This window comes from Nanorana parkeri, unplaced genomic scaffold (genome assembly GCF_000935625.1).
Source record: "Nanorana parkeri isolate BGI_ZX_2015 unplaced genomic scaffold, ASM93562v1 scaffold85, whole genome shotgun sequence".
Lineage (NCBI taxonomy): Eukaryota > Metazoa > Chordata > Amphibia > Anura > Dicroglossidae > Nanorana > Nanorana parkeri.
This window is the reverse complement of record NW_017306353.1, coordinates 147,423-161,065: the sequence shown is the minus strand read 5'-3', so window position 1 is coordinate 161,065 and position 13,643 is coordinate 147,423. Positions and strand designations below refer to the sequence as shown.

Here is a 13,643-nt window from a genome sequence, read left to right as displayed (position 1 = left end):
AGAAAGGATTTGAAAATGAAGGAGGGGCAAGGATGGAGAGGGAGAGACAAGCGAAAAGGCGAAGATTGTCTATAAAAGAAGGGGGTAACCTCGCTGGCGCTGAATGACAGGGAGGTGATCTAGATGCTCCTCTCTCATGAAACATTCCTGAAAGAATCAGACTGAGCGAGAGGGACGGAGAGGAGACAGCTGCTAGGACCAGACTGCAGGAGCGATGCTGGTGCTTCTCTTGTATCCTTTGAACATTAGGAAATGGATAAAAGGAAAATGCAATGGTTGTTGTTTTGTTCATGTGTGGAGGAGGGAGGGGGAATATGGGGGGGGGGGGGGTTGGGGTGTCTCTGCAGACCCGGGCTCATTTTTGCCCAGGTGGAGCTGATGTCATGGAGTCACAGGTACAGCTCTCAACTGATTTGCACAGGTATGAGTACATACACTCTTGTTGCCTTTTTTAACTTGAATTTTGGGGATGCCAGTAGAGTGGCTTGTGCTACGGTCTAACCATCATTGTATTAACTCTTTTGCTGCTGAAAAAAAAAGGTGCAACGGCTGCTGGAGCGTTATTTCATGCAGATCATCTGCGCTATTGCCCCAGCTTTCCTCTCTCATGCTACATTACAGATAGCGACGTTACAGATAACCGTAACACAGCCAACCTCTGCATCTTGCCCCCCTGCTTGAGTTGATTACTCATCCAACTGAGGTTCACATGAACAGTAAAAATGTCTCTATTAATCTCAATTAAATATCTCTCCCCCAAAATCCAGCCAATCTCAGTGGAAGTGATCTTCAGTGTCTCCGTGCAAGATTGCAGACGTTTCCAGGAGCAATTATGTTCTTTACGCCAGCTGAGTGATGGTGGCAGGATCAGTCAGCAGTTAAAATTCTGTGTATGTCTGTGTGACTTCATGTCTGCTCTGTATGACCGGGGAAAAAGTGTTTATGGATGTATAATGGAGGTTTATGATTCGTGAGTGGGCAGTTTTTGTCCCAGCAGGTAAATATCTACTTATGGATGTTTTATATACATTGGCGCTTTTATGATTTTGTATATTGGTTGTCTATCGTAATAGCTTTTTATGAAGAAAGTTACCATTCATTCTCAATGCAGAATATGTGTGAGAACTTCGTACCCTGATATTGCTGAGTGTAAAAGAGTTTTGTCCTGATGTCTGTGAGTGTGGAAGACATGTGTCCTGATGTCTGTGAGTGTGAAAGACATGTGTCCTGGTGTCCGTGAGTGTGGAAGATACCTGTCCTAATGTCTGTGAGAGTGGAATACATGTCCTGATGCCTGTGGGTGCGGAAGACGTGTCCTGATGCCTGTGAGTGTGAAAGACATGTGTCCTGATGTCTGTGAGTGTGGAAGATGTGTCCTGATGCCTGTGGGTGTGGAAGACATGTCCTGATGTCTGTGAGTGTGGAAGACATGTCCTGATGTCTGTGAGTGTGGAAGACGTGTCCTGATGTCTGTGAGTGTGGAACATGTGTCCTGATGTCTGTGAGTGTGAAAAACATGTCCTGATGTCTGTGAGTGTGGAAAACATGTCCTGATGTCTGTGAGTGTGGAAGACGTGTCCTGATGTCTGTGAGTGCGGAAGACGTGTCCTGATGCCTGTGGGTGCGGAAGACGTGTCCTGATGTCTGTGAGTGTGAAAGCCATCTGTCCTGATGTCTGTGAGTGTGAAAGCCATCTGTCCTGATGTCTGTGAGTGTGGAACATGTGTCCTGATGTCTGTGAGTGTGGAAAACTTGTCCTGATGTCTGTGAGTGCGGAAGACGTGTCCTGATGCCTGTGGGTGCGGAAGACGTGTTCTGATGTCTGTGAGTGTGAAAGCCATCTGTCCTGATGTCTGTGAGTGTGAAAGCCATCTGTCCTGATGTCTGTGAGTGAGGAAGATGTGTCCTGATGTCTGTGAGTGAGGAAGATGTGTCCTGATGTCTGTGAGTGTGTGGGTGTTCTGTGGTCTGATGTCTGTGTATATGGGAGCTCTGTGGTGAGATGTCTGTGTATATGGGAGCTCTGTGATGCGATGTCAGTGAATTTGCAAGCTCTGTGGCCTGATACTACCTATGTATGTAGAGAAAAATGTAGGACGCACTGGTGCAGACCTTTATGCCTTGCCACTCCTGACCTCATAATCTGACTGGGAATGTTACAGGTTAGTTTACCAGGAAATTGTAATACATATGGGTATCAAATTCTGCATTCTTGGACAGGTTTGTCCCAGAGAGCAGAGAGGCGGTGAAACACAAGGAAGGTAAGTATTCTGTGTAGCTCCTCATTAATGTGAATCTACTGTTTGCTGTGCATGAACAAAGCACAGATTCAGTTTCAGTGTTAGTACATTTATTGTTACTAAAATACAGTAACATTGATTTAAAATAGGAAAAAATGAAATAGATCATTATGGAAGGTCCAATGTTGGTATCTTGATATGTTTGTAAAAACGTATCAGCTGCTTTTTGGGTATCTGCTTGTCATGCACTGTACCCTCACGGAGTTACCCTGGGCCTTTTGTCCTGGAATTGGTGTAGAAGCCATTGATTGGTGGTCAGTATTTTAGGGTTAGTGGGAAGTAGCGCCTTATGGGCTAATCCTGTGGCTAAGAGACCATTTTGGAGATTCTGCCAGCGAGGGAATGATGCCATAGAAGCAGGAACGTGTTCTCTTTAGTGAGCAATTTGCTACCAGCAACAGGTGTGACATGTAGAAAAGGGTGTTTGGGGTTGATGGAAGAAGTGTTCCGATCCATGGTTAGTCTCCCTATATAGGTAGAGTCACCATATAGGTAAAGTTTTACTCTTCGAACCATAACATTTTCACATGTGTCTCATATTCTAAATATATGCAGCACCTCTCATATTTTCCTGTCTAATATGTTACATGTGCCATGCTTTTCCGTAAGATACGTATCAATTATTGTACTATTATTCATTTCTATTCATCACCACCCTCTGCAATTCACAAAATGAGGGCATGCAGGCTGTTAAGATTGCATTAAAACATATGCAATAAAACAGCCACAATTGCATGAAACAACAGGATCTGATTTGCTGAAACACAAACACAGTCTAAAAAGCAGGACGTGTAGATTTAATATGAAAGGAGAAGCCTGTGTTAAAAAAGCCCTCAAACCCATGGAGTGTTCACATAGCAACAGTTCTAATCAGGCTGCACTGATCCTTATCACCTACTAGCCTCACAGACACTTATCACTAAGGAAAGGGATTCTGTTTAAAGGACATTAAATATGTTTTTCTTGTGTTTGTAAAGTAGGATAATGTAACATATTTAGAACGTCGTGGAAGGGCCCCTGACAGGATCATGGAGAGGCAAGTGGGCCGGGATGCTGTATGGGTTTTATCTTGTGTATTTTTTTAATTTAGAACTTGACCCTCCAATTAATCGGTTTCCCAAAACAGTTATTTTTAAGGCACGACAACTGTCAAGGTTGCCATTGTGCCAATTTCAGCTCTCAACCAAACTTTCAAGCCCTCAAATGGCCGGTGTCATAGCTGATCACATGTGCAGCACCATGGCAACTGAAAACCAAACAGAGGCTAAAACGGCACCTTCCTTGATTTGTAAATGATGGGGGAAGTAGTTTTGCATTAACTTTGTGGCCAGATGTTTTAACCACTTAAAGCCCAAGGTGTTAAACCCCCTTCCTGTCCAGGCCATTTTTCAGTATTCAGCGCTGCGGTACTTTGACTGACATTTATTCCGTCATGCAACGCTGTACTGTAATCAATTTTATACCATTTTTTTGGGACACATAGAGCTTTGTTTTGGTGGTATTTAATAACCACTGGGGTTTTTATTTTTTACTATATAACAAAATAAGTACCTTAAATTTTGAAAAATATTTATTACCACCCCAATTCTTTTGTAAAATATAAAACCACTTTACGTTGGGTAAATAGACACCAAACACGTCAAGCCTTAAAATTGCACATGCGCGCAAAATCGCAAAAAAAGAAGACGCTTTAAACGCTTTTACTGCTCATCAGTTTAGTGGTTTCAGTGATTAATGGCCCAAAAATTATTGCACGCACGTATAGCGCACCCGACGCATGTTCGTGTGTGTATGTGGGGGCCGGGGGGACTTAAACACTTACAGTTTTTTTATGCTTCTTTCATTTTTTTATTACTTTTTACACTTAAATTTATTGCTATCACATAGGGGAATAAGAATCCCCCTATGTGATAGGCAATTTACATGAAAGTCACCTTTATGGAGACATCAGGGGGTCTCCAAGACCCCTAATGTCTCCTAGGGACCCCCCCGAGAAGCTGATGAAGCAGAGAACTGCTTCACCAGCTTATCCCCGCCTTCTGTAGCTGGGAATAACAGCTGAATGCGGAAGTGATGTAATATACATCACTTTCATTTTTGCTTTCCTGTTAGGGGGATACACCCTCTCTATTTGTCCTGTTGACTGTTATCACTGAAAGTGAAAAAGAAAATCCCAAATTTTGGGTCATCATCGAAATAGGAATAGATGGGAAATTTTCCAGTGGGGACAAAAGTTCTGGTGACCCTGATGGCCACCAGGGATTTCCTTTTTTTTAGAGGGATCCCTTCTTACTTCCTTTTGTGGCTATCGGACAGGAAGTGAAGGGAAATCTCCTCAATGGGACACAGATGGCAGGAAAAAAAAAGCTTACCGGGTTATAACTCTCCCTTACTCTATCCAAAACTAGAAAAAAACATTTTGGCTTCTGTTCTCCTTTAAAGGGGAGTACACGGTCGGCGGGCTTTAGCACATTAATTCATATTGCCAATATGATGAATACAATACGTCTTTTTTTCACCTATTAAAAGAAGGTTGAAGACTTGTTTCCCATGATGACTGGTGAGGTGACATCATGAGGTTTTGATTATAATCTTGTTGCATGCTCTTCTCAGGTGCGCCAGACTGCATAAATACTTATACATATCAAACATCTCTCTTTGTGTTCTGACCACACAGGAAGTGAGTAGAAATTTCTGCAAAGAGGCCACGGGGCTGAAAAAAATAAAATACTGAGAGTCTCTAACTCTCCAACCACTACATGGGGTTTTTGGCTGGAGTTTTATGTTAATTACATGTTGGAATTTGCTGTGTCTTTGGTTGTTCTCTTTAACGTGCAGTCCATAGCGTCGTCGGTTTTTACTGTCCTGACTTGTCCTCCGTCTGGGCTGGAAGCTTCGGTTGTTGAAGGGCAGCTCCGCTGGGCTGCCTCAGGGGATGCTTCCAGGGTCATCATCCAACCTGCCCGGGCTTTGTGGGCAGAGGGTCAGCTCATTGGCAGATGAGCTTCTAGAGTGGCAGCATGTCTTCATTTGGAAAGTTAACGGAATATTTCAGCCTGAGGAAATCACGAGAGGATATCCGACCTGGACGCAGCACGGGACGGAGAAGCGGGAGCTACTGTTGTACTATCACTCAATCAAGGTATACAATATATATGCTCTTTATGGACTTGGCTTAGGTTCTATTGTGGTCTTTGTCCCCCTGAGAAGACTCTTCCTCTCACTTTGTTGTGGTGACCATTGTCACAGGGACAGAAAATGATGGGAAAACCCTCCTCTTCGTAACAGGAAGTGAAGGGAAATGTCCCCAGTGGGACACACATTGCAAAAAATATCCAATGAGGGTTTTAAACCATTCCCTACTCAATTTGAAAAAATAAAAACCAAAAACCTTTGGCTGTAGTTGCTAGGGTAGTATGGTTGGTTTGAGATCAGTTTGTGCTTTTATTCCTCCATACAATTGAAGCCAAAACTTTTTCCTTAATCTTGGATAGGGTGGAGAGCGATTAGAACATCGGTCAGGTGTTTATTGCTGTCTGGGTCCTCGTTAGGGAGAGTCACCATGGCGATTGTTATCAGTGAAAGAAAAGCCCAAATTTTGGGTTGTCATCAGAACAGGAATAGGTGGGAAATCTTCCAATGGGGACATTAGTTCTGCTGACTCTGTTGACCACCATGGATTTCCCTTACCTTGGAGGGATTTCCTCTCACTTTCTGTTGTGGCTATTGGGCAGGAAGTGAAATCTCCACAATTGGAGAGAGATGGCCGAATATTTTCCAACCAGCTCTTTCGATCGTTTGATCGAGGAATGCCGACGGGATGGGTGCTGACACTGGTTCATAAAGAAATGGACCGAATTCACATAGTGTATGGCCCGCTTTACTCTACCTAAAACTAAAAAAATTTCTTGACTGCAGTTCTATTTTAAAGCAAATGTGTGGTAAACATAATGCAAAGGCATCACAAAGTGACCTCAAATGTTCTGATATACTAACCCCAAATCTTAGCTTCATTTATCTAACAAAAAAAAAAGAAAAATTATATCAAAAATGTTAAAAAATTGTGCTCCTCCTGTGTTCTCATGCAATGAATGATAAATGAGCTGCAGTATGTCATGACACAGTTTGTCTTCCCAAAGGACAAAACAAAAGTGTGTAAGTGATATGACATGAGGGTATAAATGACACAATCAGGATCCTAACCAACTCTCCTGTCTTTCCAGAGGCATCTTCCTATCACAAGAAGCAGCAATGTAGCTACATCTGCCAGTTAGCCCATGGTAGTGTCAGTGGCTGACAATGCATTGCTGATTATTGCCAAACATATTTCACCTGTGTACCAGTGTATGAACATATAAGTGTAACCGTGGGAAGAAATAAAAAAAGGACATATGCTTCAGTCTGTCATTGGCGTTACAAAAGGAATTTTTGCGTTTTTGGGTCCTCCTTGTAACATAAGGGGTTATTAATTTAGCTGCAGAAGGAATAACCGAGCCAAAGTGAAGTGAGCCGAACGCTGTTCACTTCACTTCAGCCTTGTACGGCTGATTTCAGCCGCACATCTGCTAAAATCAGCCGTGCATCGGCTACCTTCACCATGTTCGTCTGAGCCTGCATGTTCGTCTGAGCCACAGTGCAGAAGGAGTTCCACTCAGCTGATCCAACATCTGGATCTGCTGAGCCAAAGCGCCGGCAGCTCACTCACTGCCGTTCGCCACTATTCATATAGGGGCCGAATCAGGGGCTGACTGGCAACTTTTAGCCCAGGGGGCAAGTACAACCCGGAGGCCCATGGTGCAGCGACTTGGCCCCCCTCCCGCTCTGCCTCTTCCCCGCCCCCACTTGCCACTTTTGACATCCATGTTATGGTAGTGTGAACGGTCGGGTGATGTGAGGAATCACTAGTCAGTCCATGAAAGGGGTGACAGGCTGGGGAATGGTGCTCTCCTCCCACTGGGCTCCCTACATGGCTCTGGCCTTACTCCGCTCCATGTCCGCTACTTAGGCACTCTCGCCCACTGTAGGCCGCTGGACTTTTGGACTGTGAGCTGTGGGAGGCGCTGGACAGTGTCAAGGTCAGTGTTCCATAATTTTTCTCAACCCCATACATTTTCTCGAGCACGTCAATTACGGTGGGGCCGCGTCATCCGAATCAGATGTTTTCATGACCCCCTTTCTTCATGCACTTCATACATTATACAGCAATCAAGAATAATACCATCAGCTATAGAGGACTACAAATCCCAGCAATACATTATACAGCAATGCAGAATAATAGTATATTAAAATGCCACATACTCTTTGCTGCTCTGCTCTGGGGTGTCAGCCTGATGTCTTGGTCAGAGGGTCTCAGGGGGGGTGTGGAAGAGTTCTCAGAAGGGGTGGGGAGGGTCTTAGCAGGGGGAGATGTGAGCAGGCACCGTGTGGTTCCCCAGAAGGCTGCTGCGTGGTCCCCAGCAAACGTGGGATCTAAGCGCCGGTATCGGTTTCAAGTATCAGGGCATTCTCACCAATAATGGTCTGAAGATCTTTGTAGGTGTCAGAAATCATGTGTAATAACACTAGCGAGGACTGTCACCAGCATGTGTGCCCAAACTTGCTCCGCTCCCCTTCTGCTTTTTCTGTGAAGAGTTTATAACATAGAGTGCAGAGGTCAGCGGTGTGAGCATACAAAGGTCAGTAATAACACACAGTACAGAGGTCAGCAGTGTAATGTAGAGGTCAGCATGATATGTAGTGCAGAGGTCAGTATGTAACGCAGTGCAGAGGTCAGCATGTTACGTAGTGCAGAGGTCAGTATGTAACGCAGTGCAGAGGTCAGCATGTTACGTAGTGCATAGGTCAGTATGTAACACAGTGCAGAGGTCAGCATGTTACGAAGTGGAGCAGTCAGCATGTAACGCAGTGCCGTGGTCAGCGGCCATTATGTAATGCAGTGCAGTTGTCAACATGTACCGCAGTGCAGAGGTCAGCATGTAACGCAGTGCAGCAGTCAGTATGTAATGCAGTGCAGAGGTCAGCATGTAACACAGTGCAGAGGTCAGCATGTAATGCAGTGCAGAGGTCATCATGTAACGCAGTGCAGAAGTCAGCATGTAACGCAGTGCAGAAGTCAGCATGTAACACAGTGCAGAGGTTCGCATGTAACGCAGTGCAGCAGTCAGCATCTAACGCAGTGCAGCAGTCAGCATCTAACGCAGTGCAACGGTCAGCATGTAACGCAGTGCAGCAATCAACATGTAACGCAGTGCAACGGTCAGCATGTAACGCAGTGCAGCGGTCAGTATGTAACGCAGTGCAGCAGTCAGTATGTTACGTAGTGCATAGGTCAGTATGTAACACAGTGCAGAGGTCAGCATGTTACGAAGTGGAGCAGTCAGCATGTAACGCAGTGCAGTGGTCAGCGGCCATTATGTAATGCAGTGCAGCTGTCAACATGTAACGCAGTGCAGAGGTCAGCATGTAATGCAGTGCAGCAGTCAGTATGTAATGCAGTGCAGAGGTCAGCATGTAATGCAGTGCAGAGGTCAGCATGTAATGCAGTGCAGAGGTCATCATGTAACGCAGTGCAGAAGTCAGCATGTAACGCAGTGCAGAAGTCAGCATGTAACACAGTGCAGAGGTTCGCATGTAACGCAGTGCAGCAGTCAGCATCTAACGCAGTGCAGCAGTCAGCATCTAACGCAGTGCAACGGTCAGCATGTAACGCAGTGCAGCAATCAACATGTAACGCAGTGCAACGGTCAGCATGTAACGCAGTGCAGCGGTCAGTATGTAACGCAGTGCAGCAGTCAGTATGTTACGTAGTGCATAGGTCAGTATGTAACACAGTGCAGAGGTCAGCATGTTACGAAGTGGAGCAGTCAGCATGTAACGCAGTGCAGTGGTCAGCGGCCATTATGTAATGCAGTGCAGCTGTCAACATGTAACGCAGTGCAGAGGTCAGCATGTAATGCAGTGCAGCAGTCAGTATGTAATGCAGTGCAGAGGTCAGCATGTAATGCAGTGCAGAGGTCAGCATGTAATGCAGTGCAGAGGTCATCATGTAACGCAGTGCAGAAGTCAGCATGTAACGCAGTGCAGAAGTCAGCATGTAACGCAGTGCAGAGGTCAGCATGTAACACAGTGCAGAGGTCAGCATGTAATGCAGTGCAGAGGTCATTATGTAACGCAGTGCAGAAGTCAGCATGCAACACAGTGCAGAAGTCCGCATGTAATACAGTGCAGAGGTTCGCATGTAACGCAGTGCAGAGGTCAGCATGTAACGCAGTGCAGCAGTCAGTATGTAACGCAGTGCAGCAGTCAGTATGTAACACAGTGCAGCAGTCAGTAATGCAGTGCAGTGGTTAGCATGTAACGAAGTGCAGAGGTCAGCTTGTAACGCAGTGCAGCAGTCAGTAACGCACTGCAGTGGTCAGCATGTAACGCAGTGCAGAGGTCAGCATGTAAAGCACTGCAGAGGTCAGCATGTAACGCAGTGCCATGGTCAGCGCTCAGTATGTAACACAGTGCAGTAGTCAGCATGTAACACAGTGCAGCGATCAGCATGTAACGCAGTGTAGCAATCAGCGGTCAGTATGTAATGCAGTGCAGCAGTCAGCATCTAACCCAGTGCAGTAGTCAGCATGTAACGCAGTGCAGCATTCAGCATGTAACGCAGTGCAACGGTCAGCATGTAACGCAGTGCAGCGGTCACTATGTAACGCAGTGCAGAGGCCAGCATGCAAGCATAACGCAGTGCAGTGGTCAGCATGTAATGCAGTACAGCGGTCAGCATGTAACGCAGTGCAGCGGTCAGCATGTAACACAGTGCAGCGATCAGCATGTAACGCAGTGCAACGGTCAGTATGTAAGGCAGTGCAGCGGTCAGCATGTAACGGAGTGCAGCGATCAGCATGTAATGCAGTGCAGCAATCAGCAGTCAGTATGTAACGCAGTGCAGCAGTCAGCATCTAACGCAGTGCAACGGTCAGCATGTAACGCAGTGCAACGGTCAGCATGTAACGCAGTACATCGGTCAGTATGTGATGCAGTGCAGAGGCCAGCGGTCAGCATGTAACGCAGTGCAGCAGTCAGCATGTAACGCAGTGCAGCGCTCAGTAACGCAGTGCAGAGGTCACACAGAAAGAAGAGGGACTTACAGTGGTTCTTCTTCTTTCCTGTTTCAGGTGCTGTGCCATCTTCTTTTCCTCTCCGGGTGGGGGTGGGTGGGGGGAGCAGCAAGGTTTCCTGCACGTTTGGAGGTGGTTCCAGCCACTTCCTGCTGTCCTCCCTTTAGGACCCAGCAGACAGGCAGTAGGAGTGCAGTCTCCCTCCAACCAATAGCAGAAGAAGTTGGCGGAGGAAGCTGCCAAGGAGCCCGAACACTACACGGGCTGATCAAAGGCAGCCGAAGAGCTTCTTCTTCTCCTCCCAGGCTGCTGCAGGAGCGGAGCGGCCGTCAGGGAAGAGATGAACAAAGCGATTGCTGCTGTGACGGCGGGGGCCGTTTTTACAGTCACCAGAGAGGCCCGGGGGCAATTGCCACCCGGCCCAGTCCGCCCCTGGGCGGAATGGCATTTAGTGAATAGCCGAATGCTACCAAGCGGCATTCGGCTCGGCTATTCTGCTCGGTACCTCCGAGGTAGCGAGCAGAATAGGAAAATAGTTAAATGAATGGGGGAAAAAAGGTTGAAAAATTATTTTAAAAATGTAAAAAAATAGGAAGATAAAATGTAAAGAAAAAAACAAAACAAAAAAACAACGCACGCTGACCCGTCCGCACAAGACGGACTCCCGCCGCATAATGAAGCATCTGACAGATGCTGGCAAAATAAAAACAATTGGGTGGAACGAGCTCCGCCCAACTGTTTCCTATTCGCCGGCAACTGCCAGAGTCTACTAGCAGGTCCCGGACAATGCATAACAACTGGGCGGAGCTCCCCCCAGTTGTTATTGTTTAATAACAGATCAGCGTCCCCAGGTAATTTGGGGACGCCGATCTGTCATTACAACTGGGCGGAACGAGCGGTGAGATCATGCCTGGCTCCGCCCAGCTGTCATTTGTGTGGAGATCAGTCGGCCTGTCACTGCGGCTCAGCCGAGCCGAAGCATGTGGGTTCGGCTGGCTGGGCTGAGCTGCTCGGCTACCTTTTGGCTGCTGTACGGGTGATTGTGAATAGCGCCTACAGCAGCCCTTCGGTTCAACCGAAGGGCTCAGGTGGCCGAAGCGAGCCGAAGGATCAGCCGATGCTAGTGAATAACTCTAATAGTTTTATTACTAGTTGATCCTGCCAGTAGATCTATTGATTTTCTACTTCCTGTAACAGGGTGACAACGCTGTTCATTTTGCAGTGAAATTTCACAGCAGCGTTGTCACCCTGTAGACAAGGTAGTTTTAGACGGACATGTAGTTTTATACTTGTGGCAGAACAGTGATGTAGTGAAACTTTTCTTTTCAAAAGATTTTATTGGTTTTCAAAAGAAAATTTTTTCCACAATAAAACTTTGTCACATCAGTGTATATTTGGTTACATACATGTATAGTGACGGCATACAAACATACGGAGTATCGTAAAAATGTGTACAATCTCGAGTCGGTCATTCTAGGTAATGGCCGTGAATGGGGCGAACATGAAAATAAGACAATAGGAATTATCTATCAGGTAAGTAAGAAGTCATTGAAATCGCCTGGATCCTTAGATAGAATTAGTATTTCCAGGATGGGGGGTAAGAACAGTAGAGAGGAGGGAGGGAGAAGGAGGGGGGTTTAGGGTGAGCGCTACCAGCAAGTTTCACCATAATTGTCGCAGTTGGTTGGGGTCGGTTCGATGGGGCCTATATCAAAGCGACAAAAGTTGTCGATCGAACGACGGGGGTAGATAGTGTATGACCCATGGTTCCCACTGTTTTTCGAATTTGGGCATGTAGTCCAGAATGCGGGGTGATAGTTTTTCGTTATAGAACGCCCAGTGCACTTTATTTTTCATTTCTGTTATACTTAGTGTTTTCGTCAGCCAGGCTCCAGCTATGGTGCGTTTGGCAGCAGACAGTATTTGCAGCATTAGTTTAAATTGTAAAGTAGTGATACCTATTGGTCGAACATTAAGGAGAGCTTCCTGTGGCATAGGTGAGATATGTATATATTGCCCAGCAAAGTATTTCTTTATATTTTTACCCAAACACTTATAGTCATCATGTTTCTAAAGAGCTCCTACTCTCACAACTCAGCTTCCCTGAATTTCCTGTCCAGTACAAGATCACAAGAGAGAGCGGTCTCTAGCAGCTGTCTATCTACTAGCTTGGAGGAGGCAAGAGGGAGGTTTTTTTTGTAAACTGCTACCCTGTTTCCCCGAAAATAAGACCTACCCGAAAGTAAGACCTAGCACTATTGTTCAAGATTCCTGTAATATAAGACCTACCCCGAAAATAAGACCTAGTTTGGTGGTAGCATGTGAGGGGGAACTTGCAGGAGAGATGGTATCAGCCTGCAGGGACATACTGTATTAAGGGGATGACAGGGGACTCTCTCCAGACAGCGCAGTGACAGGGAGCACTCCAGTACCATACTTCACCAACTGCTGTCCCCCTGAAGGCACTGCTTAATGTAATGGTACTGTACCACTGTCCCTGGTGGCAAAGGAAGCCAGCGCTGTAGAAAGCAAGGCTGCGGCGGCTAAGGGAGCAGAGCTGCATTAGCCTTGCGGCGGCTTAGGGAGCAGAGCTGCATTAGCCGATATTCCTCTAGGGCGCCAGTTACTGTGATAGGCAGAGTGATACCAAATAACTTTGGATTGTTGTACATTTTATTGCACATTAAAAAAAAAATAAGACATCCCCTGAAAATAAGACCTAGTGTGGTTTATGGGGGCAAAAAAAATATAAGACAGTGTCTTATTTTCGGGGAAACACGGTATATATGCTATACAGCAGGGCTCAAAGTTTCCACTCGCTTGCTCGCATTTTGCAAGTAAAAATAAGGTGAGGGCGGGTGGAAATGTGGGTCACAAAGTACCGACTCGCGGGCCAACTCCGGCCCGCGAGCCGGTACTATGTGGCCCACAGCCAGCTGACATGTCAGGCACACTGTCGCAGACCGCATACCTGACTTGCGGGAGAAGCTCCACGGGCTGCATCTGTGTCGCATGCAGACCGCAGAGCAGCTCCTGTCAGCTCTGGCTTCCTTCGGCCGCAGCTCTGACAGTTCTGAGCTCCGGCGAAGGAAAGAATGTATGTGAGCAGGATCGATGCCTGGTTATCTGGGGGTGATAGTGAGGTCTGCTGCAGACCTCTCTAATCACTCACAGATAAACCAGGGATCGATCCTGCTCACAGCCTGCTCCCTGCAGAGACTGCACAGGTGAG

General features: G+C 46.4%; 1 protein-coding gene across 1 annotated transcript in view; it reads left to right on the top strand.

Annotated features, from left to right (window-relative positions):
* Positions 1-57: 57 nt before the first annotated feature.
* The window catches only part of LOC108783703, a gene marked incomplete at its 3' end in the record, with an annotated part of 149,993 nt that continues 136,407 nt past the window's right edge, over positions 58-13,643 (top strand). Inside the window, exons 1-2 of the mRNA XM_018552332.1 lie at positions 58-231; positions 5,146-5,442. Coding sequence (XP_018407834.1) covers positions 5,321-5,442 — 122 coding nt within the window. The remainder of the gene's footprint in view (positions 232-5,145; positions 5,443-13,643) is intronic.